Source organism: Anguilla rostrata, chromosome 3, assembly GCF_018555375.3.
Source record: "Anguilla rostrata isolate EN2019 chromosome 3, ASM1855537v3, whole genome shotgun sequence".
Taxonomy (NCBI): Eukaryota; Metazoa; Chordata; class Actinopteri; order Anguilliformes; family Anguillidae; genus Anguilla; species Anguilla rostrata.
Genome location: NC_057935.1, coordinates 36,852,384 through 36,877,028, shown reverse-complemented (window position 1 = coordinate 36,877,028; position 24,645 = coordinate 36,852,384). Strand labels below are relative to the sequence as shown.

General features: G+C 39.6%; 2 protein-coding genes across 4 annotated transcripts in view; both read left to right on the top strand.

Moving 5' to 3' along the window:
* Positions 1-7,881, top strand: part of LOC135250745 (activin receptor type-1-like) — a 33,235-nt gene extending 25,354 nt beyond the window's left edge. For all 3 annotated transcript variants that reach the window (XM_064327364.1, XM_064327366.1, XM_064327365.1), the window contains exons 8-10: positions 3,944-4,141; positions 5,230-5,360; positions 6,664-7,881. In XM_064327364.1, the coding sequence (XP_064183434.1) occupies positions 3,944-4,141; positions 5,230-5,360; positions 6,664-6,798 (464 nt within the window). In that variant the 3' untranslated portion in view covers positions 6,799-7,881. The remainder of the gene's footprint in view (positions 1-3,943; positions 4,142-5,229; positions 5,361-6,663) is intronic.
* A 3,143-nt stretch (positions 7,882-11,024) lies between these two features.
* Positions 11,025-24,645, top strand: part of LOC135250744 (activin receptor type-1C-like) — a 28,245-nt gene continuing 14,624 nt past the window's right edge. Inside the window, exons 1-2 of the mRNA XM_064327362.1 lie at positions 11,025-11,244; positions 21,321-21,551. Coding sequence (XP_064183432.1) covers positions 11,175-11,244; positions 21,321-21,551 — 301 coding nt within the window. The 5' untranslated portion in view covers positions 11,025-11,174. The remainder of the gene's footprint in view (positions 11,245-21,320; positions 21,552-24,645) is intronic.

Sequence of the window (24,645 nt, the reverse complement as noted above, 5' to 3'; positions counted from 1 at the left end):
GCCTGGTTCCTCCTTAGGAGAAATTTCCAAACAACTGAAGGTACCACAAGCATCTGTACAAACAATTGTATGCAAATAGAAAAATCTTGGGACCACACAGGCTCTGCATCGTTCAGGAAAGAGGCACATATGAACTCCCAGGGCTGAACGAACTTTGGGCCAAAAGGTTCAACTGAACCCCAAGACAACAACGAAGGAACTGGTGAAGGACTTGGAGGCATCAGGTACCGAAGTATCTACATCCACCATTAAGAGAATCCTATATCGCCATGGCCTGAAAGGCTGTCACACAAGGAAGAAGCCCCTGCTCCAAGTCCGGCATAAAGCCAGAATGAAGTTTGCAGGTGATCACCAAGACGAAGACCTGGTCTTTTGGAGGAGTGTTTTCTGGTCAGATGAAACAAAAATTGAACTGTTTGGCCATAATGATCAGCGCTATGTATGGAGGAAAAAGGGTGAGGCTTTTAATCTGATGAACACCATCCCAACTGTGAAGCATGGGGGTGGCATCATGTTGTGGGGGTGTTTTGCTGGAAAAGGGACTGGTGCATTTCAGAAAATAGATGGCATCATGAGGAAGGAGGATTATCTAGAACAGTGTTTTTCAACCCTGGTCCTGGGGACCCACTGCCCTGCATGTTTTAGATGTTTCCCTGCTCCAACACACCTGATTCAAATGAATGGGTCGTTATCAGCTTGATGACGGCCCATTCCTTTGAATCAGGTGTGTTGGAGCAGGGAAACATCTAAAACATGCAGGGCAGTGGGTCCCCAGGACCAGGGTTGAAAAACGCTGATCTAGAAATACTGAAGCAACACCCTGAAAATTTGTGGACTGAACAGAAAAAGCGTGTCTGAGCAAGGAGACCCATCAACCTGACTGACTTACACCATTTCTGTCAGGAGGAATGGGCAAAAATTCCTGCAAAGTATTGTGAGAAGCTTGTGGAAGGCTACCCCAAGCGTTTGATTCAAGATAAGCACTTAAAAGGCACTGCCACCAAGTACTAACAAAGTGTATGTAAACGTTTGACCCACTGAAAATCTGATATAGTACATAAAAGCTGAAATAATTCTGTCTCTTAGCAATTATTTTGAAATTGCCTCTTATGGAAATAAAGTAGATACCCTAATTGACTTAACACAGGAAATGTATGGTAACATGAAATGCGTGGAGTTGTGAAAAATTGAGTTTGAATGTCTTTAGCCTAGGTGTATGTAAACTTTTGGCCTTGCTGTATGAAGAGGAAACGTTCATGTTTGCATGCAGTACTGTACAAACTCAGAGACTACCCTTTTTTTCATTCTGTATTTTTTTTCCAATGTCTGACAATGATGCAAGAAACTTATATTTAACAGAAAATTACTGCAAAGCCTTCACCACTACGTGAAACCTATCATTATTTGTCCACTCTTTTTGTGTACCCTAGTACAAGTTTGTCGTGCATTTTTCCAATTTACAGGTGTGTCCTCCAAACAATTTACCAAAAGTGTCAGTGACGTTATGTTAGAACCCTTTGTCTTCGAAGTGACTCATTCAAACAAACAACTATGCAAACACCCCTTTGCTGCCTTGCACATTTATTTTTTATGTGCATCTAAAATGGCTGAAGCAGATATTTCTGATGAGATTACAAATAAGATAACTCAACTGCATAAGGAGCGTGATAGTCAAAGTACAATGCATGAAAAACTGGAGTTTCCAGAACTGGAGTTCAAAAGACTATTGCAAGATACAGAGATACATGGACTCATAACAATCATTTAAGAACTGGTAGATCAACATCACAAAGACATTACTTAAAGATTTTATCTTTGAAATATGGGAAAAAATCAAGCTTTACTCTTGCTTCGGATTTAAACAAAACCACAGGTGTTTCTGTCCATCTTTCCACCGTGGGAAGACTCAATGCTGTGGGTTTGAAACAATGTGTAGCTGTCAAAAGGCCACTACTGAGAAAAGGAAACAAACACGCGAGAATCTCCACCTGAGATGTGGAGTACGTTTTTATGGACTGATAAGTCTAAATTTCAGATTTTTGGAAGTAAGAGAAGGTAGTATGTAAGCCGCCAAAGCAGTGAAAGACCCTCGGAACCATGCCCACTACCACAATTGCCTACGACAATGTTTAATTGGGAGGAGATTCATTCTACAGCAAGATAATGACCCGAGCACACCGCTAAGAAGATCAAGCTGCTGGTGTCCTCAGAACAATGGACTGGCCACCCGAGAAAAATATCCCTTCAGCTCTCTTTGAAAAACTCAGAGCAAGTCTCCTGAAAAGAATGAAGGCTGTAGTAAAGGCAGAGGGTGGACACACTTAATACTGAATTATTTGATATTGTGCATATGGGTGGAGGTTTTTTACATGGTGTACGTAGTTAAGCTGTCGACGTCGTTGTTTTCACTGTTGAGCTATACGAAACAGTCTTGAAAGCTACCCACCACTGTGGTTGGTAGGCTAGCTAACTTTACTTGCCAATTCAAAAAAAAATGTGCACATGGCAGGCAGCAGGTGTTATTTCCCCACCATACCAACCAATAGGAAATTACGATATCTTAGCAAACATACAACATTCCATCTACGCTGTTGAGATGCTCCCAGTGCCCTGCTCATCCAAATGCACCCGGTCGACCACTCTAGTGGAAAGGACCGATTTGCAAACGTGGTGCTATTAAAACTACTCTGAACAAAAATTATAAATGCTACAACACACACCACCAAGTCACAAGAGCTACTAGCACAACTTGCATGCCCCCCACCCACCTCCCTCCCTTGTTTTATTGGATAAAATGAGCGATAGTCCTTCCCATTTAACTTGTATCATGGAAAATCGACTTGCATAGTATTGTGTGACTGTGTAAAATTCAAAACAGATCTGCAGTGATTCTGTGACTGCCAGAAGTGGGAGCTTTCATATTTTCATGATGCTGCATTAAAGGCATGGGCATTAGAGAGGAGGCAAAGACTGCATCTACTCGTTTCTGTCAAGCAGTAACAACAATCTGGTAAATTATGGAAAATTAACTGAAAATTGCATCAAGGTTACACACACAGTGCAAAATAACCCCGCTTTGCTGTAATTTTATCTGGCACACTGAATCGGAATAGCTTGTTCGTTGTGTAAGATTGTTAAGGACAGGTAGGTTGGTAATTGAAAGTAGTCATGTGGTCTTTATTGACATGGAAGGCAGAGAGAGAAAAGCACTCACGAGGCAGCAGATGGAAATGCTTGGACCTTTTTCTGCTTGGTCCAAAGGCTATGAATTGATTGGAGGTGGAAAACTGATTGCACCAAGGAAATTTAACCTTAATAAAAAGTGCACTGAACCACTTCACTTGAACCACTTTGTCCACACTGAGCATCTAAACTGTCTAAAGAGGGGGCAGCTGCAAACTATTATTGTGTGTACACGCATGGAACCACATCAGCCTATTTTTTCTTAATTTTAAATGCATTTATATTCATGGATATTCATTTTAATAGTCATGTTTTTACAATTCTGGCAGTGGGGTTTAAGAATTTTAAAAAAGAACATTTTGACCAGAAGATGGCAGTGTAAAAGTTCATCTCCGGAACGTGGATGGAAAAAGGAGTTTGCTAAATTTAGTCCCTGGTCATTTTCAGTGAACTCCATTCCATGTAACATTTTTAGTGAATCTTTCCAAACTGTTTTGCATTAAAGGACATTGGTTCAAAAGGACAACTGTTCAACTCTAATTCTTGATGCCAGTCACATTCCAAGTGTAATATTGGTGACAGTTCAAATGTTAAATGATTTTGCAAGTTTAAAATGACATTATTCAGGATAAAAGATTTGGTAGCAATTGTACGAGATTATATTTGCTGTGGTTTATTATCCTTGGCATCCTGTCATGGCCAAGGGTTCTCTTAATTATTTAGTATTTCATCATTCACAAAGTTTCCTGTTTTACCCCAGGGCTGGCTGTGATGCATTTTCAAGACACCAACGAGTTGGACGTGGGGAACAACCCAAAAGTGGGCACCAAGCGCTACATGGCTCCCGAGGTTCTGGACGACTCTATCCAGATGGACTGCTTTGAGTCCTACAAGAGGGTGGACATCTGGGCCTTCGGGCTGGTGCTGTGGGAGATCGCCAGGAGGACCGTTAGCAATGGTCAGGGCAGACAACGGGCACGCTGTCCTCACTGAGTCACCACTCTGCTTTTCTGTCTATTTGGGGATGTGTTTAGCGTGCTGTTTTTTTTAAATTAGCTGTCCTTCTGCTGTTATCGAAGGTGACTTCAGGTCCACGGCTACACATAAAGTAAATAAAGTGAATATCATTAGCACTGTAAGAATAAGGGTGAGGGTTCAGGATGAATAGGAAGCAACACCTTCATTAACACAGTAAAAAACTGTACCAAGTAGGGACAGAAGGCCTCCAAGCATTCGCTTTCTTATCGGAGGTCTCGTCTGTACATACAGACCTAGTTTCCTGATTCTGTCTCTGATCAGATAGCAACGTTCAATTGTAAGTATTTCCTCTCCAGTTAAGATCTAATATGAGGTCAAAGCTACTTGACACAGCAGTCTTTGTATTCAACAGTTGGGTCAGTTGATGAGTGCTTTCCTGTCCTTGGACGATTAAATGTAGTACATTACAAATTATTTTCTGAGCCAGCTCCAGTTAATACACTATAGAGAGGAGTACTTTAAGAATGTTGCAATTTATCTTCCGTGGACATTGGTTTCTCCACTGAGTGTGACATGGTTATATGGCTATTAATAGCTGTTGCCGGGCAGACAGTCATAGCTAAAGCTGTATTGTAGGTTTAATGGAGAGCAGGGCTGCAGAAATGCCAGTGTTCTTCATTAATTAGGCAGCATTTCCTTTAAATTATTATAGTTATACTATTTTTGCGCTCTTACATTGTGTCTTTGCACCATACCAGATTCCTTCGTACAGTTGTCACTTGATTGGTGATTTACTTTTTTGGCGCGTCATAGTAATGGTAGCACCACCAAGCTGAATAACTGCTAAATTTAGATTTTTTTGAATAGAATAAAAAAAGCGTTTTGCCTTTACAGTTGGATCAGTATATGCTTTGAAACATGGTAAATGTTCTTTTGCAATTGTTACATTTAAAATTGGGACACATTGCATCTGACAGAATAACTGCTTGCTGTTTAAGTGACAGATGTTCAGTAGGAATGATCTTGGCAGTTTCTGCAAAGCACTTTTCTGTTCCCCCAATTTTGTAGGAATTGTGGAGGACTACAAGCCCCCCTTCCATGACATGGTGCCCAGTGACCCCAGCTTTGAGGACATGAGGAAGGTGGTGTGTGTTGACCAGCAGAGGCCCAATATCCCTAACAGATGGTTCTCAGACCCTGTAAGTCCAGTAAGCCTTCATACATTGGTCTTGAAATGTATGTTTTTCTCAAGTTTTGGTTGCGGCTTTGTTTTGGTTTTACAATAAATTATTTGAAGCTATTTGTACTTTTCTTAGTTTCAGAACAATATTTTTATTTTGCAATATTTAACAAAGATATTAATCTTTCTTGAGTGGACACCATGGTTACTGTGTGGGGGCCTGAAGGGGGTCCACTAAGTTTCTACACTTAAACATTTAAATGGTTAATTGATTTATGGGGCACTCTGTCAGGGATGCAATCAGAATCTATATGCACATTTCTATGTTTTATCTTAACTGAATTTCTAGCTAGTTTGCATGTAACATTAATGAGCTTGCTATCTACAGTGATTGTAAATGATTGTATGTGACACTAGCTAGGTATCATGTCTTGCAGCTTCCATGTGACTGAAAAAACACATTGCTTGATCATATAGAAGCTGTACGACCTTACTGCTGATTGGCTGTCTAAACACCCAATCAGTAAGGATGTTTTTTCATGGAAGCGTTTTACAAGGCCTCTGACGCCTTGTTTACTACCGCATCCAGTATGATTAAACAAAGAAGATTGTAGGTACACCGCATGATGCCGATTATTCTTATGACATTTTATAAAGGTGGTTATTCATATTGTTCAGTCACAAGGGTTAGCTAGCAAACCATGTTATACTGCGATTGACTGTGCTGTCAGTGAAAACAAAGATGGTTTATGAGACTCAGTAATATTATTCATGGCTTTTTGCTTAAGCCACATTATACCCAAATGCTTTCTAAAAATTCAGCCAAGAAATAACATTATGGCTGAATTGGTGGTTCTCCTGGGTCTTTGGAGCTTAAAAGTGTAATGTTTCACTAAAAATAGGTGAGTTATAGTACAGGCCAAAAGTATTAGGCCACCTGTGGTTTAAAAAAAAAAAAACTTTGGGTAGGGAACAATTCAATTAATGTATGTGCAATTATTGAATAACAAACCAAAGTACAAACTTTTTTCAATTTTCTATACTTCTTTGGCTTTAATTACAATTAAACAAATTGTTGGAATTCTATTGGAATTCTGCAAAGTGGGGTGGAGAGGTGGAAGGGAGGTGGAGGGGTAATGAAATCCTATCTACCTTAAGTTTTTTAAAGCCACAGGTAGCCTAATGCCATTGTAAAGTAAAATAGGCATAGCCTCTAAACTCTTTTTAATAACAGGCATGCTGGATGATGTTTCATTACTTGAAACTGTCTTTATAATTAATTGTCCTCATTTTAGATTTTTATTTTTGTCTTCTCTTTACAGACTCTAACATCGATTGCCAAACTTATGAAAGAGTGTTGGTACCAGAATCCATCCGCCAGACTGACTGCATTACGCATCAGAAAGACGCTGACAAAAATCGACAACTCTCTTGACAAAATTAAAGCGGACTGTTGAACTGTTCCAAAGGGAAACTTAAAGGCCTTTAAGAAGTCCAGGACGGTTTTCCTGGCAAAGACAGAAGGAACTTGTCAGGCATAGTGCTCTTATAGTTGCACAAAGTATTTATTTTAAACAGCCCTTGGGATGTCCAAAGATTGCTCAGTGCTTATTTTAAACTGTTCATCATCAGATCTTAGGTAATTATCTATGAATTCATAGGAATTTTGGGAAATTGATGTTATTAGTTTAGTCAAGCAGTTGTTTTTGACTGTTGTCATTGTGTCATTGACAAAAATATATTTCCTTTTGTAATATCGTGCCTTTTTTTGCTGCACTAAGCATTTCTTGCATAGGATGTGCTATGGGGGGCTCTCCATAAACCAGTTTTTTTAAATTAGTATTCTTTAAAAAAAAAAAAAAATCAAAACCATGTTTTGTTCACACTAACACCATGTCTTATATTTATTGAGAAAAGGAGTATTCCACTCGGCAGATCACTTGCACTGGTGTTTATCATCCTTTTGGGGGAATGAAATTTTTTCTTAAAAACTGTAACCTGTTTAACATGCTGATGAGTTGTTAACTACTGCTGAAGATAATGGTACCCTTTCTTGAGACAGTTTGTATGACACTACCCGTGCTGTTTAACTCCAGGTCGTACAGGCTGCAGTGTCTGCAGACATTTGCTTCAATCATGCACTACACCACCTGATTTCACTCATTTAACCTCCTTGGTTCAGGAAGTAAACTCATGAGGAAAATCAGTTGATGTAATGTATGGTTGGAGAAAATGCCTGCAAACTCTGCTGCCCATATGACCTGGAGTTGAGTAGCCCTGCTCTACACTATTGCTTTATCAATCTGTGTTACTGTTTTGTTTGTTACACAAGCTTTATTGAGTACAGATGCTAAAAAAGTGAATAAACATTTACTAGAAGAGACAGATTCACAATTTTCTACAGGAGTGGAAGTCATGCCTGTAAAGTTGTAATGTCTTCACACTAAATACGTGTATTGTAAAGTCAAACCATTTTGGTTTAATCAATATTTTATATTAAGTAGTTATTTCTATTGATTAAATAGAAAAATGCAAAGCTATGACAACTGGCTACTTTGTTCTTTGTCCCATACTGTTATTAAGCTGTATGACCTTTGACAGGTGGAGCTGGTGATGTTCATTTTGGACAAAATCTTTATTTCGTGGCCTACCAGATATTTTCGATTTTTTTCCCCCCAGTTTGAAGACATTGACAGCTGGATCATCTTGAAGTCATTACATACTTATGTACATTTTTACTCATTAAGTCAATAGTAGTGTGAGCATTATTGGGAATTTCAAATTGGGGGGTAAAAGGATGAAAAATAGTATATTCATTGCGGCAACCATTTTACACCTCTGATTGCTTAGGTTAGACGACTGATTGCATTCGGCCTTATGGCTTTCATAGCAACAAATAACATTGCTAGACTGACTGACTAAGTAGTGAATACAGTCCCATTGTTTTCACCAGCCCAATACACTAGCGCATGCATTCTCCCTTGTTTGGTAACTGAATAATCCAAAAGTTATGTACCTCTAAAATACAAAACAAGTTGGACAGACTAGTGCAAAACTACTGTTGGGTGAAGTCTGGTTAAATAGGATACTTTTTTATATGAAGTTTATATGATTCCAAGTCAGATATGGATGCAGATATTTTGTGTGGAATTATTGAATGATTAATAGGAAGTGATTGTAACATCACCCTTACAGTTGAGTTCTTCAGTAATTACAGTTGTATGTTCCTAGTATTGTCTAAAGATCAGTCATATTAGTTAGATTTGAAGTGCAACTGAATGCCATGGTCTGACTTTTAAGCTCTACATTACATTATTGTTCTTGGAAGTACATGTACATGTCTTCAGCTTATGCAGCTGCAGATTTAGTGAAGCAAGTATGTGTAAGTACCTTGCTCAGTGGTAGTGAGCTTCCATCTTTCCTCTATTGCTTTTACCAGTCATATTTGTTGAGTATTACACTACATGTTACTCCCATGCTCATTTGCAGATTTGACATATGTCATTTTCAGCATGCACGTTCAGCTATATTTTATATGGGGTAAGATAATTCCCAAAATGGGGCAAATTGATAACGGTGAACAAATGTATGTTGTGATGTAAATACAGAATGCAGTTTTAGGACTGTCGGACTGTAAATGTGTTTATCTCGGATTGTTGTTTGTATGGAATCTGAGTACTTAATATTTGTGCGCCGCACTGCCCACACAGAGATTTGGGAGATGTTTTGGTTGTGAATCAATACCAAGAATACACTTGATAATTTTTGGATCGAACCAGATGTGCAAAATTGAGGCAAGTTGACAGGTTTGACAACTGTTCAAAATGCAGGAAACGGGCCCAGGTATGTTCCAGTTTAAAGAAAGATCATGATGAAGCATGCTTGCAAAAGGTATAATTGTGCCCTAGAGGACGTATTTACATACCGTGGTATATTTTAATGTTGCTTTCTGTATTTACACAATTAATTATGTTATCAATATAGTTGCATTTTTTTCAGTAATCTGCAAGTTTTTCCTGAATGTCTCTTGGATTCATGGGGATATTCTTTTCAGCAGCATGCGGAAAGACCAAACTAAAATGGTAAGCATGGCATGCTGACCTCTTTGAAAGAGGTTACAGTTTGTGAGGGAGAGCATACTATGCTTTTGCACGACTGCCGTAGAGGCAGGTGCATTTCTTCAGATTCTTAAGCAACACTGGGCATGTCATGTTATCCTGTCTGTAGCGGGAGGTTCTGCAGGACTGTGTGGTTTCATTTCGGAGGACAATGAGCCTACTTGCCTGAACCCATGAGGGAGGTCCCGTGTGGATTCGGGAGCGAGGTGTCCGCCTGTGCTGACACCAGTAGTGGACAGGTGCCGTGGAAACGCCGATGGTACCAAATACAGGGGTCCAGTGTGCAGTTACACCTTGTTGGCATTTTTCTTCCTTTATAATCCTTCCTTTCACTTTACACTTCTGCAGAAACTGTAGTTCACAACTGCTGGTCATCTGGCAGTTCTTCCCTGCCACTGTTGTACATCCCAACCTTATATTTTTCTATGAATCGGTAGAGATGAGCCACCTGTAAACAGTCAGAATTACAGAGTACCGAGTGCCCTTTTTCCAAGCCATGCACCTGCCATGCCTCCCAAAGTCTGATCATTTAATTTTTTAAAAATTAATTCTGTCTATATTGTGTTTTTTCAGAGTAGTGTTTGTCACCATGAATATAGTAGTGTGGTACAACTGAATGGTGAATCCTAACTGGATCATTAGTCACACCATGCAAATTAGACTATTTGTGGCTTTATTGCTGTTCTGGAGTTTTGTTAGTTTTGTTACTTCACACTAATTTTAGTATAATTTTATTGTGCTGTTCTTAAGCATAATCATAATATCATCAGGCATTGATTACTGTTGTGTACTTTTGTTTTGGCTCTGATTTTACAGCTTCATGCTTATTGTGTCTGTGTTCTTGCTGCTTGCGATCTATTTTATACCTGTTTGTCTTTAAAGCTGCTGTGGGAAGTGAATAAAGGAATATATTAAAATTAATTGAAATAAACTATGCGGCCGACTGTTCCTCCAATCACAGACTAATAGATTGCTTGCTTTGGGATATTTATTACTGTTTATTCACATACTGTGTAATAAGTTCATGCAAATAAGAATCTGTTTGCAGAAAAATAAATGGCTGACATCTTCAGTATTCAATCGTGAAAATACACAATTCACAGTACCTATCAAGAACCGAGCTGCTATTTCTGAACCAAAAGTTCTTGCTTTAATTTGAATATCAAGACCCCTTTAACACATTTCTGACTCGTGTGTGACCACATTTTAAAATATTTTCATCTGTAATAGCTTATCTGGTACACCAGTTGGCTAGGGCATATGAAGGTCGTTTAATTTAATACCCTGTGTGTAAGATAACCTTTGGAAATATGTAAGCTATTCCACTGGCCCGTTATTCTTGTTACATTTTGGGTTTTGCTGTAGATAATGGAGACATAAATATGATGTCCTATTCAGGCAATTTAGATTTCTGCCTTGTTTCTCGTATGTAAGGTAAATGCCAAATTATGAATGCACCTTGAATAAACGGGGTCGGACACAATTAGCTCGTCACCACACGGACGGTGATCTCCCGCCTTCCTACGTAGCGCACTATAATTTCCTTTAGTGTCAGTCAGCGGGGGCGGGGCACCTCTTCTTTTGCCTGTTTTGACAGCATAGAAGCAATGTGATGTGCGCCTGTTGGATTTAAGGGAAAGCGGGACCAAATGAATGTGGCTAAGAAAATCGTTTAGTAAAGTGTCGTTTTTTGTCAAATTAGTGGATCTCCGGCCATGACGTGCCCCTGTTTACCACCTGTTGGGACGGCGCTGATATTTCTGTTGGTCGCACAACTCGGCACAGGTATCTAACTGTTTTTTTCATATCATTTTACTTGTTGTGAATATCGTAAATATGCTTGAAGTTTATAAGTTTATAGTGTCATTCCGACTAATGCTGCACCATTGGCTTAAAAAAAAAAAAACCGTATAAGTCACAGATAATATGTGTACCGTGTTCAACCCTACGTTTGATGCTCATACACTTAATGTTAACTATAACGTTTCTTGGTTTTTGTTGTTGTTCTTGTTGTTCTTATTATTATTTGGAGACAAAGCACCAAAGGTGTGAGGCACCCTGTTCTAGCCTACTGCATGGTATTATTGGGGGTCCAAGCAGCAGTTGGAACCCTCTTGTTTTTGTTCCAATTATTATTAGGGGTCCAAGCAAAGAAGCTGCTGGAGCTCTTTTGTAATAATAATAATAATAATAATAATAACAATAATAATAATAATCTTAAAGGCTTATAATAGTTCTTTGGCTGATGGCCCCTATGATCTACATTAAAATTGCATCGATTGGCCAATTGGTGGCACAATAGTGATCGATTGAACATTCATTATTGAAACTGTCAAAACTTTTGAGCTGATTATTGTAGAAAGACAGGACTGATGCATTTATGCCAGCAACAAGCCATGGTTGGTTGGGTTTCTGGTCCCAAAGAATGCAGTGTGCAGTTTTTTTGCCAGCTATGTACTGTAGGAATTTATTCAGACATATTGAGTTCATGTCTATACAGCGGAAGTATTTCAAATGTGGACCGAGACCACTAAACACATGCTTTCAAGAGGGATGCATAAGAGGCAGATATATTTAGAAATATTGAATGTAGTTAGACTATAAAAGGACAGGTTTTATACAGTGCATCACCTACCTGTGTAAGGATGGAGAAATGTGTGTCATGTCAATCATACTATACTGTACAGTACATGGCATACAGAATATGGAAACAAAAGCAAATGAGAAAATGTATTTTAAGATCTGTTGTAAGCACTGCCTACACAGTGCCACTTTTTTCCTTTATGAAGGTTTTCTAAGTAGTTAGGGAAGGGATCCAGCACAGACTGCCAAATCCTAATAATTATGAATTCAAGTCTTCCCTGTACCAGTATCGCTGCTTGTAGAGACCTTTAGTACATTTGTCTTCAAAATCAAAGGACACTGCTTGGGTTATTATATAATTGTCATTATGATCATATCATTCAAACTCTAACTCAAGTCCTGGACACACCTGGCTGAACAGAATAGAATATAATAAAATATCATAGAAAAACTTTATTTAGGCCAGGGGGAACATCTAGCTATATTGCTGTTTTCCAAAATTTAGAGGTAGCACTTCAAGGTTGGGGGGATTCTGTTGATTTTTCACATGCACATGGCTTCATATGGCTGATGCTGCCAAACTGTCTAATTAACAAGAAGATCAGGATCGGCTGAAAATCCATTAGAGCGCCAGACAGCACTGGTGCCAGGGAGAAGCTGCATCTTAAGCACTACCCTTTTGTACTCTGTCAAAGGGCAAAACACCTAGCCGCACCACATATAGCGAGAAAAAAAACACTGAAAAAAAACAAGTAGTGCAGAAATAATGGGAAGATCTGGGCAAATGAGGGACAGCATGTATATACAGTAAAGGCTATCACAAATGTGGCTCATTAATTATGCACAAGTCTGTTTGAACTCACAAACAAGTCTGTTTGAACTATGCTGAACTCACTTCAGTGTAAGGCATGGTAACTCCTCATTAAAGCATCTAGCACAAGTTTCTTCCTTCTTGTCATGCTCTCCTCTACTCTCCTCATGTTATATTATATACAGTGTTGTGTAGTAATGTTTTTATTTTATCTGGGTTATGAAATCAGATTACTAAAAAGTAACTGTCATCAGCCCAGGATACTTTTAAAATATTGACTATAGTGCATAATATATATTATCCATAAAATATGGATAATATCTGATTATAGATAATTTTCCAAAGATTACATGATTACATTTTGGATGTCTTCAGTGTACAATTTAGACACACACAGCCAATGTACATGCACACAAGCACACCACATGTGCGCACACAAATACCACAAACACACAAAATGGACACCTACATAGGAGGTTGAGCAGAAAGTGGGTGCATTGTAGCTACTCATTCAGAGGAAAAATAAACCACGTCTTGTCAAAAACAGACAAACTAATGTTATTTTTGAATATACCTGGCTAGTAAAACTAAGCTGTCCAACAGATTTAAATATTTTAATCATGCAATTTGTAATTAATACCAGATTACATTTTCCAAGTAATTTTGCCCAAAATTGATTAATTAGCTGCATTTCACTTGCCTAGGATCCCCATTCCCCCTAATGAGGACACACATTGCTCCCAATTTTTGTAATCCTGCTGTTTTACTGAAAAATCAGGGCAGAAGGGAGACTTCTGAAATTAGAAACACACAGGCAGTATTCCTACTGGCCGATACTTGCACGGAGGATCTCTAGTTGTCACTGATGTAAGGTGGTCATCTTTGTAGTTCTATGAATGCAAGGGACAATTGTTTTCATGCTATAATTCCATTCACCTATGGATTAATTCAAACACATAATATATACACAACACACAGTCTTCTCACAATAGCATATGCTGTTCAGTGACCTTACATTGCTGTTTTCAATAGTAAATTTCATGTTGTTGCTGTTTTTGTTATGGTTGTTCATTTAGTCTTTCATTCCTCTGGTAGGCTAGGAAAAGGTTCATGGCCATCGATATGTTATCTGTTTACTTATGTGACACTGCTGAACACGTAGTGCACCACAGGCGCCCGCTGTTTGGGGGGTCGAATGGAGCAGTGGCACAGGGCCTCATGCATGTGAGAACCTTGTGCACAGAATTGCATGCGAAGTTCTTACCAGGTTGGACAGTTCTTGTGCTGACATTGCTTCCAGAGCCAGTGTGGAACTCGGTAGTGAGTGTTGCAACCAAAGAAGCTATGCGCTTCAGCACTCTAGCAGGGCAGAAACTTGACAAACTGATTTGTTGGAAAGGTGGTATCCTATGTATGATCTGCCAATGTGTATCTATGGAAATTACCCACTAATTAGAAGGGGTGTCCACATACTTTTGGTTATGTAGTGTGTGTGTGCATGTGTGTATGTATGTATGTATGTATGTATGTATGTCAATTGTGTATTATGTTACAGCAATAGTGTTTTAACGTCTTCAGAAACATTTTCCTGAAGGACAGAGTGGCCACTGTCAAGGATATTTCCATTTCCTACCTCAAAGGAGACGTGGGTGGATGTGATGAAGTGCTAAGATTTACGCAGTGTTGTACCTGATTGTATTTCATGGTTCAAGGAAAGGTATTTTCAAGGCCCCACTGAGGAAATATAGAAGAAAAACAATATTTGAGCACTTGTTGAGCTGGTTGATTTGGAATACTGCACTTCACTGGACTTTTCTATGATGAAGCTGAGGAAGCCAAGTCTACTAAATTCTAGGTGCAATTTATTATTTCTTTATAAATAAATTAAATCCTGATTGAAAACTCTAAAGTGTGTCACACTTTAATTTTCAGATTTTGATGAACTACAGCAAGCTCTCTCTATGAACCAGACAACAAACCTATGCAAATGCAGAATCTGCAGATCCCTATGTGGAGTGGGTATTGTGCTCTCAAAGTTTAAGCCTCCAATCTGTGCTGCAACACCTATACCCTCTTTCACTTTTCCTGGACACAGCACTGACTACTTCTTTTCTGATTAAAAAAATAAATGTTTATCGATTTATGTCCATTCAACCACATCTAATTACTTAGGCTGAAACATTTACTGAATCAAGCTCTCTTCTTGTCGGTCTCTATCTCCATCCATGTTCTGTCCTACAAGACCATGCAGCAAGATATGCTGGCCATTACTCAAATAATCTTACCATTGTAAATTAGCGTGATTTAGCAATATTTTGTATTTTTGAAAAAACTTTTTTTTCTTATTGTCTTGATAGATATTCCAGTTTCACTCTGCTTAGTCGATAGCGAGGTCCATTCCAGTCCATTTTTCGTGTGCTCCAGTCTATTGTGTTCCCTCTAGCCAGTTACTCGCTCAACCAATCAAAAATCCGAAGAAAAAAACTCAGGCGGAACAGTCGTTTATATAGACAGGCACAGAAAGAAAAATATCGTTGATTGTCTCGATTGTTTGGAAGTGGACGCAGTAGGTAATTTCATTAACATGTAATTTCATCTATGCAGCATTTTAAAGAGAGATGAAGCCCCCACCAACGCCGGCTATTATTAACGGCAACTTTGATTGCTTGAGCAAAATCAGCAGGTTGCTGGTCAGCAGCTAAGCTAGAATTGAAAATTTCCACATACATAACGTTTTATTCAGCGGCGACTGGTGAGCTGAAAATCTGTGGGGTGCGAAACTTTCCTTTAAACTAGCTAATCATTGATCTCAACCTGTTTTCATTAGTAATTTTTCCTTTATTATCAAGCTTGCCAACGATCGGACTAATCAAATGGCAAGTAGCCTAACACACAGCATCTTCATACTGTGTTAGGGGGATTAAATCATAAATTCAATTTATCCGTTAAAAATCTGTTTTAATCACCAAGTAGTCTACACATAACAAACATACACCAGTCGGTTATCTACCGTGTTAGCTTTCAGAATAACCAGCAAAAACAAAACCTGCACTTCAATTTTGTTTACAATCTATGCATTGCAGATATTTGCCATGAATTTGAGTGCGGAGAAAGAAGTGCATGTATCCACAAATATTGTTGATTAAAAATGTGCACAATTTCCTACTGTAAATGAAAATAAATGTAGGCTATAAGGCCTAGGCTACTCGCTAAAACTGCCTATTTGGGGAGAGCTGGCTATATGATAGTATTGCTAGTAGCCTATTTTGTGGATTAATTGCATTGATACTCAAGGAAAATCAGGGGAAGATTCCGCCACTGCTTAGTGATTAAAACTGATTTTTATAGATAAAGGAGGAAGAAAGGGAGGACAAAAGAGGAGGATGACTGATTATTTTCATGAGTAAACAAATTCTCAGCATTAATGACACTCAATAAACTTGAAATATTTTATGTAAAAGCTTGCATCAATAGTATACATTCTTTTTGAAACAATGTTTCCTTAATTACAATTATGTGCACAATACATTAAAGATACAACTATTTTGAGCTGAGACATTCATTAGTTTGTACCTTTTTTCACCCACCTCATACCGGATCTCAGGGTCCACCCACCTCCCAAATCACAATTTAACCCCTGGGTCTAGCTAAGTTCAGTAATGCATTACTCTGATTTAAATTTTACATTTGCCCACCAGAGCCAATTTGATATAAATTAATGGTCATGAGTAGCTTTGTAGTGTTTGTATGAGATATCGTCCCTAGACGCAGAAAAAATGTTGAAGTATTTTATGATGACTTGGATGACAAAAACATGTTGCAGTGAAAATATTTTCAAAAATATTATTTATTTTATTTTTATTGAATGTCCTTTGTAGTGTAGGATTCAGCATATTCTAATACATGGTTCTTGAGTTTAAGGCCGAAGGCTGTCCCTAAAATTAATCATTAATGATTAATCATTAATCATTAATCATAGGAGGTTACATACACACAGGAGAGCCCCTGCTGTTCTCCCACTGCCTGATACAGCCTTGCCATCCTCTACCATGCTAAATCCTGAACTTGAGCAAAGACAGTCTGAGATATTGTATGAGACAGAGCTATCCCGGATCCAGAGTGACGAGCTACAGAAAGGAAACAGCAGAGGGCAGTGATTGAATAGTGCTTAATATCCATTTTATTCCTTTTTAAAATGTTCTACATGCTTTTTGGAAGCATTATGAAGAAAGAGATACCTCTGTTACAGGCAATTAACAAAACCAGGTGTTATAGTCATTAGACACAACAATTGAGCCTTTGGCCATGCACACCAGCAGTGGGTTTGATGATGAAAGAAAGATGCTTATGTCAAAAAAAAGGTAATACCTATTTTAAAATATTGTGGTGGATCTTTGATGATTTATAGTTGTTTTGCATCTACTGGGGCTATTGTTCAGGTCAATGAAATTATAAACTCCAGCAAGTACCAAGACAATTTTACCAAAAATTTGGTTTCTTCTACCAAAAAGGTCAAACGTAGTCACAAATTGGTCTTTCACAAGGACAATGCCCAAGTATATGTCAACCAACTGAGCAATGATTAACTCACAAGTAAATTACAGTGGCCATCCCAGTCTCCAAATTCATAGTCCACGAACATAGACCAAAGGATCTGAAGTATATGGAAATATTTTGTATGGAGGAATGGCTATAGGTTCACTACAATATGATAAAACACTATAGGAACCAGTCAATACTGTTATCCTTATAAAGTAAAGGGGCCCAAAGTAGTGAAAACGTGTGAATGTTTGTGACAAATCTTTGGGCAATATATTATTTGAGAAAAGTGTTATTTAATATCCTTACATTTATATAGCACTTTTCCGAATGCTCAAAGTGCTTTACAGTGAAGGGGAACTCACCTCACCCACCACCAATGTGCAGCACCCACCTGGGTGATGCACGGCTGCCATTTTGCGCCAGAACACTCACCACACATTAGCGAAGGTGGAGAGGGAGTGAACATTTATTTAGCCAGTTAAATCTGGGGATGGTTTTGGTGGCAAGTTTGAGACAGCCAGATCTGGGATTTAACCCCCTACCCACTATTTTTGTTGATTCCCTTGAATCATTGTTAAAGTTAAATATTTTCCATGAGTAAAAACTCCTTACCTGTACACTTCACAGGGACTGGCCTGAAATAAGGAACACTGTACACTTTGCTCAGGGCAAAAGACACTGTTTAATGAACAGGGTAGAACTGACACTGTGTTTTTTTTTTTACTCTGAGGAAGACGTTGTAGACGTCAAAACGTCAGTCCTACCCTGTTCATTGAACAGTGTCTTCACTCACAGTGCTTCACCTTCAGCAGGATAATGAACACAAACATACTGCTAAAAGGTTTTCCGGGGAAAAAAGTGGAATGTTCTTGACTGGCCAAGTCAGCCACTCAACCTGAATCCAACTGAATGTATGTTTAACTTGCTGAAAATAGGACTGACAGTACAGGTCTAGCAAAGCATCACCAGGGATCATACCCAGTGTCTGGTGACGTCAATGGGTCACAGACTTCAGGCAATCATTGAATGTCAACCAAGTACTAAATATGACCACTTCATTTAAGGCTATGGTTCGCCTAAAATGGGGGTTGAAATTCCTACACAGTTCAGTGGGTGCAAATACCCTCAAATTAAAACGGACAAATCCAATGTGCTGGAGTACAGAGGGTGAACCTCTTACACTTGTCTTACAGAAAAGTTTTTCAATGTAGGCATTGTCGCAGTTAGTTTGTGTTGATTGTCATGACTGAATGCCACCTTTTGTAGAAATTCATATTACAAGGCTCCAGAGTGCGACCATAAATCTGTCAAGTGCGACTAAACATTTTCATTGGTCGCACCGGTGCGCCTGACATTTAGCAGGTCTGTCTCTGTGTGTTACGACGGAGTATTATGGCCACAGAGGAAAATTCTGAGATTTCGAGAATAAGGTTGTAATATTATGAGAATAAAGTCGTAATTTTACGAGAAAAAAGTCATATTATTACGAGAAAATTTTACGTAATTTTATTCTTCTTCGCTGAATGCGGGTTGGGGAAAAAATAAGGCATGTATGTGTGAAACCGTGCCCTGTACTCCTACGGGAGCAGCGCACACTTTTGTTTGAGTTATTTGAGTTTGATTTATTTATTTGAGCTTGTCAAGCACTTTAAATATCAGTACTTTTTAAGTTTATTTTTTAAACAATTGAGGTTATTGTGATTTCTTGTTTGGGCTGTGATTTAAATAAAGAAAAAACATATATCTGCACCTTTATTCCTGTTTACTATCATTTACATAATGTGTTAAGAAATTACCAATATTGGAATTGTGTGGAGTGTATTGGAACTGACAAAAAAGGTAACGCTTAAAATGTATTATTGCGGCGCCAAAAGGCACGGTGAAAAATTTTGGGTACACCTAAATTATGTGCTGATGCACCTAAATGAAAAAATTAGGCGCACCAGTGCAACCAACGTAAAAAGTTAGTCTGGGGACCTATATTATACAAAATAAAATCCATCACGTTTGAGTTTATTTAGTTCATTGTTTATAAGTTTATTTAAGAACGGTTTTATTTTGAGTCTCATAATCTTCTGTCACACTGCAGACCCGATTTAATGTTCCCATGCTTTTTCTGCCATTATCTGTTTTTATGTTTTTATGTCAGTAGAAGTGAAGGAGTCATTCCATATTCAGCCTCATATGTCATGAAAGGGGGGGATTTAAAGTGAAATGATACAGTTTGGTGGTAGTTAGTCCAGGTATAGTCTGAAGAGATGAGTCTTCAGACCATGGCAGAAGATGGGTAGTGAGGGAGAGGTTTGAAGAGGGACAGGGAGTTCGTTCACCAATGGGGAGCTAGGGTGGAGAAACTCTGTGATCCCTTTACTTGGGTGGGAGGGTGTACAAGGCACCCTGTTGCTGCAGAGCGGAGTGGTCGAGCAGGCCTTTGAACTGGATCCTGGCAGTGGCCGGTAGCCAGTGGAGTGACCGCAGCAGAGGAGTGACGTGGGAGAATTTGGGAAGGTTGTAGATGAGTCAGGCCGCGGCATTTTGAACCATCTGTAGTGGCTGTGTGGCACAAGCTGGCAGGCTTGCAAGGAGACAGTTGTAGTAATCAAGGCGGGAGGTCACTGTAGCCTGGACAAGCAGCTGGGTTGAGTGCGTAGTCAGGTATGGTCGAATCCTTCTGATGTTGTACAGAAGGAATCTGCAGGACCGTGATGTTGGCTTGATGTGCTCCTTGAGGTCTAGCTGGTTGTCCAGGACCACCCTCAGGCTCATTGCAGAGTGAGAGGCAGTCACTGTGGTGCCATCAACTGTGATTGAGAGCTCACATAGTAGGGAGGTCTTGTATGGGAAGAACAGCAGCTCAGTTTTGTTGAGGTTGAGCTTCAGGTGGTGGCTGGCCATCCAGGTAGAGCCAGGCAGGAAGATATCTTATCATCAACCTGTGAGGCAGAGGGGGGGGAAGAAATGAAGAGTTTTGTGTCGTCTGCATAACAATGATAGGAGAAGCCGTGTGAATTAATAACTAAACCAAGAGATTTGGTGTATATGGAGAACAGCAGAGGACCCAGTACAGATCCCTACGGTACACCTGTAACAAGGGGATGAGAAGCAGAGGCAGACCCCATCCAGGTGACCTGGTAGGACCTATCTGCAAGATAGGAAGCGAACCAAGACAGGGTGGTCCCAGCGATGCCCACCTCAGCCAAGGTGGACAGGAGTATTTTGTGGTTGACCGTGTCAAATGCAGCAGACAGAGGGTAGTCTCTGTTGAATGCCTGGATTGGAAGCCAGACTGGTGAGGGTCTAGCAGGTCATTCTGATGGAGAAAAGAGGTTAGTTGTTTAAGCACTGCTCACTGAAGGGTTTTGGGCAGAAAAGGTAGAAGCGATACAAGTTGATAATTCATTACATCAGAGGGGTCTGAGGTGGGTTTTTGAGGAGTGGGGTAACACGAGCCATCTTAAAATCAGAGGGAACATGACCAGAGGCAAGGGAGGAATTAACAGATAGGGAAGGATCTCGCTAGAAATGGATTGGAGGACTGTAGATGGGATGGGGTCAAGTGGACAGATGGTTGCGCGATGACAAGTGATGAGTTGCAGTACATCGGAGTCCTCCAGCATCTCGAAGGAGGTCAGTGTGGCCGTGGGTTTGTCCCGGGGGGTTGGGGGGCTCACTGGATGGGCAAAGGAGTTCCGGATTGTAGCCACCTTTCCTTCAATGGCAACCAGAATGTCATCTGCGAAAAGGGAAGAGGGAGATGGGGGTAGAGGAGGAATGAGGAGGGAAGAGAAGGTGGGGAATAGTTTGCGTGGGTTAGAGACACATGCACTGATCTTTGATTGGAAAAATGAGGCTTTAGCTGACGTGAGGGCAGATGTGAAGGTTGCCAGCATTGCTTTTGCTTAAATTTCCTCTCCCCTGTGTTCAGGCCTGAAGTGCGTGTGCCAGTTGTGTACCAATAAGACCTGTGAGACGGGGGCGGACGGAGCCTGCTGGAACTCTGTGATGCTGATTGATGGGAAAGAGGAGGCAGTCAAGTCCTGCCTGTCTCCCTCCCAGATGAAGGGCCAGGTCTTCTGCTACAGCTCGCGGAACGTCTCCAAGAGGAACTGCTGCTTCACTGACTTCTGCAACAATGAAACGCTTCATCTACACCCAGGTGGAGTTCCACACAAATGAGGTTTAAGCCCTGCAAAGACAATGCTTACTTGTCAATGTTTTTCTTTTCATTCTAGACAAAATTTCAGAAGATGGAAACTCCAGACAAACATTGTATTTTATGTCTTAGTATGTGCTATTTAAACAATGTTCACATCAAAAATACAATACTGTCATCTACACTGTAATGTCCATGAATTTTACAGTAAGTCCAGAAATTTTAAACATCTGAAATGTAAATAATTGTACTATTTACAGTGAAACACAGTACATCCTGCTTCCATATACTTAACATGTTGTTACTGTTATTTATACAGTAAAGTTCTGGCAATCCAGCTGCTTGTAATTTACCATAAAAATGTTTTGAGCGAGTCGCTGATCCAATTCCTGTATCCTCTGACATTACAATGTCAGCTGGGGTTATCCACAGGGTACTCCACAATCTTCTCTTCAGGGTTTATATATATCTCTGCAAAGCATGACTGAAAAGACTTTCCCCAATCTGCTTAGTGGTAGATAGCACTTAGGGGCATAGAGAGCTAATGCTCCTATAATTTTTTCCCCATCCAGGACTCATGCATTGCTATGCTGTTGTCCAACCAAATGTAATTTCCCTGAAAGCAGAGAACTTGGCAATGTAAGCGGAGTAATATGCGAGGAAAGAGCTTGAAAAATATGAGCTTGCAAATGTGATTTTGTCTGTGATGTCAACACATACTCATGAAGCGCTGTTAAGAATTACACATTATACTACTCTGTTATTCAGTGATCCCACATTATAGATCTGAAAATGCATATTTACACTGGCTGACCATCTGCTACCCCAACCAAAATTGAGGAAATATAATTTTTAGTGATTAAATCTGACAGTTGATTAATAAAATAATTATTTACTTTTGAGTTCATAAACTGCAAGTTTTATAGGAACATTTGAATGGGCTTCCGAGTCCAAGGCAACAATTCCTGCCATTCCAGCCACTTGAGGACGAGCAATGGTCTAACAATGAGACAATAAGTCAATGAGTGACCATGCATCTGCCAATCAAAATTTGAATTGTAGTGATTAGAACATCCCCGTGTCACTTCCTCTGTTTCAGCTACCTCTGTTTGATGTAATTTACATTTGCGCCAGTAACAGTTGTTCAGTCTGGCGACCATGTACAGTTCTCAAAGACAATGGCAGCAAATGAAGGTGCAATTGATCTCATTGTGGATTCAATGTGAGTCCTGTTTTTAAGATTGAGTTGTCAAGAAAATACAAATTGCAGTGACAGAAAACCATTCTTCCAAAAGATATTCCCTCATTTTGTGTTTTGATGATGGTGGTGGAAAGCGCTGTCTAACACATCGGTCCAAAATCTCCCATAGGTGTTTAATTGGGTTGAGATCTGGTGATTGTGAAGGCCATAGCATATGATTCCCATCATTTTCATACTCATCAAACCATTCAGTGACCCCTCGTGCCCTGTGGTTGGGGACATTGTCATCCTGGAAGAGACAACTCCCATCAGGATAAAAATGTTTAATCATAGGATAAAGGTGATCGCTCAGAATAACTTTCTATTCGTTAGTAGTGACCCTTCCCTTTAAGGGGATAAGTAGACCCAACCCATGCCAGGAAAATGCCCACCACAGCATAACAGAGCCACCGGACCTCACTGTAGAGGGTCAAGCATTCAGGCCTGTACCATTCTCTTTATGTACGCCACACATGCACTCGCCCACTTGTCGAGAATATGGTGAAGGATGACTCATCTGACCATATCAATTTTTTCCATCTCTGTAGACCAGTGCCTATGGTTTTTGCACCACTGAACTCTCAAATGTGCATTCATCTTTGTAATGAGGGGTTTAAGCACTGCAACCCTACTATAATATCCCTCTCTATGTAGTTGTCAACAGACTATTCTTGCTGATACAGTCTAATCACATCCTGCATTGACATTCTCGGTCATCTGAGGAAGAGGTGCTCTTCTGTTTTTCCTTACATATCGCACTAATGAACGAAAATCATGGTCATCAAAGGTACACTTTCAACCACAATTTCCAACCCTATTTACTGATGTCTTTCCCATAGACCTAAATGCAGATTTAGTCACTTTAGTCACTGTTCCTATTGAAGCACGAGCCAGTTGAGCAGTCTTTGTGAGTGAAGCTCCTGCCATCTGTGCACCAATAATGAATAATTCAAAGTCACGGAAATCTTTTCCTCTTGCCATCTTGATCCAAAATCGAGGTCAACTGGGCATGCTCAGCATTTTTATACATGCCGCAGAGCATGATAGGATGTTAATTGCTTAATTATATTATGCAGTGCACCTGCATGGAAGCATCTGCATTCATTATGCTTCTGATTTATTCTCATTTATTCAGATTTTTCCTTTGTGTCACCTGTCTGTACATTTATTGTGTTATTATCGTGTATTATTGGCAGATTATGGCAAAAATATTAGTTTTTTTATCAGAATGCATGTGAATTAGTGTAAAATGGAGATGTTGAAATGTCCTGCATTCTGAAGACACAGCAATCCACGGGCTAGCGTCACTACTGCAATGATTTGGCGTGCCATAAGAATAAGCCTTTTTGTATTGAGATCTACCCTGCTTATTCATTGTGCAACATACATGTGTATAATATGCTAAAATGGTTGAGCTTGGTTGTGTGTGTGTGTGCCAAGGTCATTCAAATATGCAGCAACATGCTGTACGTGTATTATCACAGAATAGAGGCTATGTTGTTTTCTATTCCTCTGTGTGCTGGGGTGACAATGGCCCAAAACCAACGGGACTCAAATACAATTCTTTTATTAGTTGGTTAGGGAAGCTGAGCTACTGGAGGGGCACTTAATCCTCTCAATTACAGTCATGATTATGGTTATGCAAGTTAATATTGTGCATATGGCCAGCAGATAGCACAGGCAAAACAATGAACCAGCAATGCATCAAACCTTTCAATGAAGTTGCAGAGAAACTCTCAAACAAACATATTTCAACCCTGATCAACTCACAAATATCAACCATTCGATTTTTGATCCTAAGCAAGTGTGTCAACCCTCCTGTTACACTCAATTGTAGGTTTTGACAAGAAATGTAAA